Source organism: Plectropomus leopardus, chromosome 24 (genome assembly GCF_026936395.1).
Source record: "Plectropomus leopardus strain MGB_pleo_1.0 chromosome 24, ASM2693639v1, whole genome shotgun sequence".
In the NCBI taxonomy this organism is placed as follows: domain Eukaryota; kingdom Metazoa; phylum Chordata; class Actinopteri; order Perciformes; family Serranidae; genus Plectropomus; species Plectropomus leopardus.
Window position 1 is genome coordinate 18,521,529 of NC_142199.1, and position 3,601 is coordinate 18,525,129.

The 3,601-nt window shown below is 39.6% G+C and overlaps 1 protein-coding gene across 1 annotated transcript; it reads right to left on the reverse strand.

The window, feature by feature from the left end:
- Positions 1–556: 556 nt before the first annotated feature.
- On the reverse strand, positions 557–2,801 carry LOC148185560 (uncharacterized). The gene has a single exon (XM_088074497.1). It carries the CDS (start codon positions 2,560–2,562, stop codon positions 1,237–1,239), a length of 1,326 nt encoding a protein of 441 aa, XP_087930623.1. The 5' UTR covers positions 2,563–2,801; the 3' UTR covers positions 557–1,236.
- Positions 2,802–3,601: the final 800 nt, after the last annotated feature.

Consider the following 3,601-nt stretch of genomic DNA (forward strand, 5'->3'; position numbering starts at 1 on the left):
TGTTAATCGTTGCTTTTGCTTTGTTGTTTTTTTTCCTTCACTCCCTGTAAATTGTTCCCTCTGTGTCATAATTTGACATTCTTCACAGGGCTGTCTAAATAATTCATTTTTGTAAATAGTTTTCTGAATTGTGTGTAGAAAGTTTAGTTTGTGTGTGTTTGCTTGTACATAATATTTGTGAAAATTTGTGCGATTTATCACTAAAGATTTGTAAAATTAGATTTCTGTTTTGTTTTTTGTTTTGTCTTTATGGTCTCTTAACTATATGTACATTCAAGTTACGTCACTGCAGCCTAAATATCCCGATAGCCCAGGCTGTGCTGAAAAGAAAAAGGTGAGGATATACGAACCAAAACTTGGAAAAACAGCTCAGTGTTCAGAGGGTTAAAATCTCTTCTTTGCTTTGTTTGTTTTACATGTTTAAAAAAAAGATCCATGCATTCAATTTACAACAGATTTGTTGCTTATTATCATTAAAACCAGAAAACACGATCCAAACAGTAAAAAGTGGAGACTGACTTTGATTGTTTCTATTTCAGCTTTATTATAGAGACGATTGATTACTGGTTGATATAGATTTAGAGTATAATAACAATCACATAAAAATGATGTCATGAAAAACACTCACACTCCTTCAAATGAAATTAAAAAAATCACATCATCATCTGATTTCAAATCAAACATCAGTTCAATAAAACAAGATAAAAGTCCGTCACACGGACCCACAACAGCACAAAGAAAATACGCACACAAAATGTACAATATATACAGATATATCTGCACGCTGTCAGGTCAAAGGTCGACTTCTGAGCTGAGAAACGATTATAGCTGATTGTAGCTTCCCTTTTTACTGAATGTATTCACATGAAGAACTCATTTTCTACTAAACATAACTATTAACACAAAAAAATGTAAAAACAAAAACAGAATTCATAAAAGAAAAAGAATAGAATCAAAATTCTGAAACATTTCATTCAAAGTAAACCATATCCCAGCTGTATATTTAAAAACCACATTTTTTAAACATTTTTATTTTAATTTTCATCGTGAACTTAACAGTTTTAATTTGTAACAACTGTTCCACCTGTGACAGACACACATGCTCTGTATGTTTGTCCGGTTTTGTCCTGATATTTGATTTTCATGCACTCTTTCTATTTCAGCATCGTTAAACATCATTTTTACATAACCACTAATTTGCCAGTTTTTGAAGATTTTAGGTGTTTTTAGGTCATTTCAGTGGTAGCTGGTCCCGGTCCTCCGGTTCACAGCGACCACGATGACACAGAGCGTCAGCAGCAGAAGGCTGAGCACTGACCATCTCACTTTGTAGAAGGTGGAGTGAACCCCAAACGGATCTCTGTACTGTAACACTGTTTTGCTTGCTGACAGACACTGAAAATGTTCATCCAAAACTGCACACCAATACTCTCCTGTGTCTCTCAGTGAGACATAAGAGATAACCAAAGTACCACCATCACCGTAACTTATTCTACTTATCTCCCTTAAAGACATTATATTAACAACTCTGCCTTCTGTTCGGTTTGACTTGATGAACCAGTCAACCCACCGACCCCTTTCCCGATCTTTACATCCGAGATTGACGTTTTCTCCCTCTGAGAAGAGCTCTACATCAGGAGGACCAAAGTTAGGACACACCAGGAGATAGTACTTTTTCTCACTGACAGCAGTTTTACAGACGTACACACCTGAGTGGTTTAACGTCAGTGATGAAACCACCAGAGAGTAGTTTTGGTCCACAGTCTGGTTTGGTTGTTCAATGCTATTTACAGTCCAGCGTGGGAGCTGGTCATCACTGAAATCAGTGAGAGCGCACGGTAACACGGCCGTCTCTCCCACTGAGCGATAGATCATCTCTGTGAACACCTCTAACTCTACAGAGTCACTGCTGACACACTGCTGCTGCTCCATCAGCAGACAGCTGAACTCTGTCTTGGCTGTTGTTGTGAAATTAAACACGTGAAGAGCTGATGTGTCTTTATTCAGTTGGTATCTTCCTCCAACATCGTCCATCACTGATGTCTCATTGTCCCCAAAGACTCTGCTCCATATTTCCTGTTTAAATCCAAAGTCACGTCTGAGCCACAGGACGTTCAGATTGTCAGCCGCTCCCTCACATGGCAGAACCCCTGTTCCTCCAGGTGTGATTTCAAAAACTCTTCCTCGACGCACTCTCCTGCAGACGATGACAGAGCTGTTCTTGTCATGTGTGACTCTGCCGTCGGTCCAACACTCCTCTCGGTACAGGCCGGAGTCTGAGTGGGTCAGATTGTGGATCTTGTAAGAAAAGATATTGTGCGTGCTGACGAGTCGTCGTTTCAGGTCTTCAGGTGCTGTGGAGTTGTGGGACCAGAGGTCAGAGGTGTTCCACAGGACGAGCTTCTCCTCACCAACAGACCTGGAGATCAGGCAGGAGTCGGCCTCCTCGGGGAGCTCGAAGGTGTAAGAGTCCCGTTCCTCCTTGATGCTGATGAGTTCTTGTGCATGAATGTTGTTGATGAGAGCAAACAGCAGGAACCAGAGCTCTGTGACTGCAGCCATTCTGCTCCGAGGTCTCCGTCTGAGAGTCCGTCAAACACTGACACCTCACAAACTCAACCCTCATCACCAGCTTCTCTCTGCGGTCCCAACAACGTGACTTCTTTATCTCTTCATCAGCGGAAACTTTGACACATCCGGCTCTTTATCAAGTCATCTTTGTCAGTGAGGCTGTCGTGTCTTCAAACACACATTACTGATGAACTGAAATGATTTTACAGAACCGGGCTGGTTTAAATTGAGTTTGTTTTTGCCTCACACAGACAGGGTTTCGCATGCATCTTAATTCCCCTTTTACTATCCAAAGCACCTTATTTACATATTAGATCCAACACTTATAAATTGACTCTCAGCAGAAGCACAGAGAGGGAACATAAAGCTCCTGCTTTTCTTTGTTCCTTTGACCAACCACATGGGCAGCTAAGGCCTTCTTTGCTCTGTGACCATCTTTGATCCAGCATCTTGGACCTGGCGTCTTGTTGTAGCCTCTGTTATTGTTCTGTTCTTTTTGTCTCTCTCTCCCACACACAAACACAAAAAGTAAGGAAATTTGTGTTTGGTTGATTATTTCTTTGTTGTAGTAATGTTCCTTGGCAATAAATCTTTTACTGTTGGAAAGCCTGTTTATTTCCCTTTTAAATACTATACTTGTTTTGGAAGTTATTATCACAAATTCTTAATGTGTACTATACCTATGAACCATTTTTAGATACTTAAATATTTCCATTTCATGCAACCCAAATAAAAAAATATACTTTTTTAACAGATAGAACTTTCTAATGTAAGTCATTTTCCAAGCATACAAAAGAATTATTTCACTGACATTTATATTAATTTATCATCACTACACAGTCTTGAACTAAATAATTCCACTCCAAAACATTTCAAATGTACAGCACACAACCGGATATTTTAATTACATCCTAGGCACTAACTGTCTGGTATCTATAACGGCCATGAGGAATCACGGCGATCGTGTTATCTTGTAATCAATCATGTCAAAGACCTATGACAAGAAAATACAGCCAGCTGGTCGGTTAAA

Coding starts and splice junctions, on each gene's coding strand:
- LOC148185560 (XM_088074497.1), bottom strand. CDS start 2,562: ATGGCTGCAGTCACAGAGCTCTGGTTCCTGCTGTTTGCTCTCATCAAC.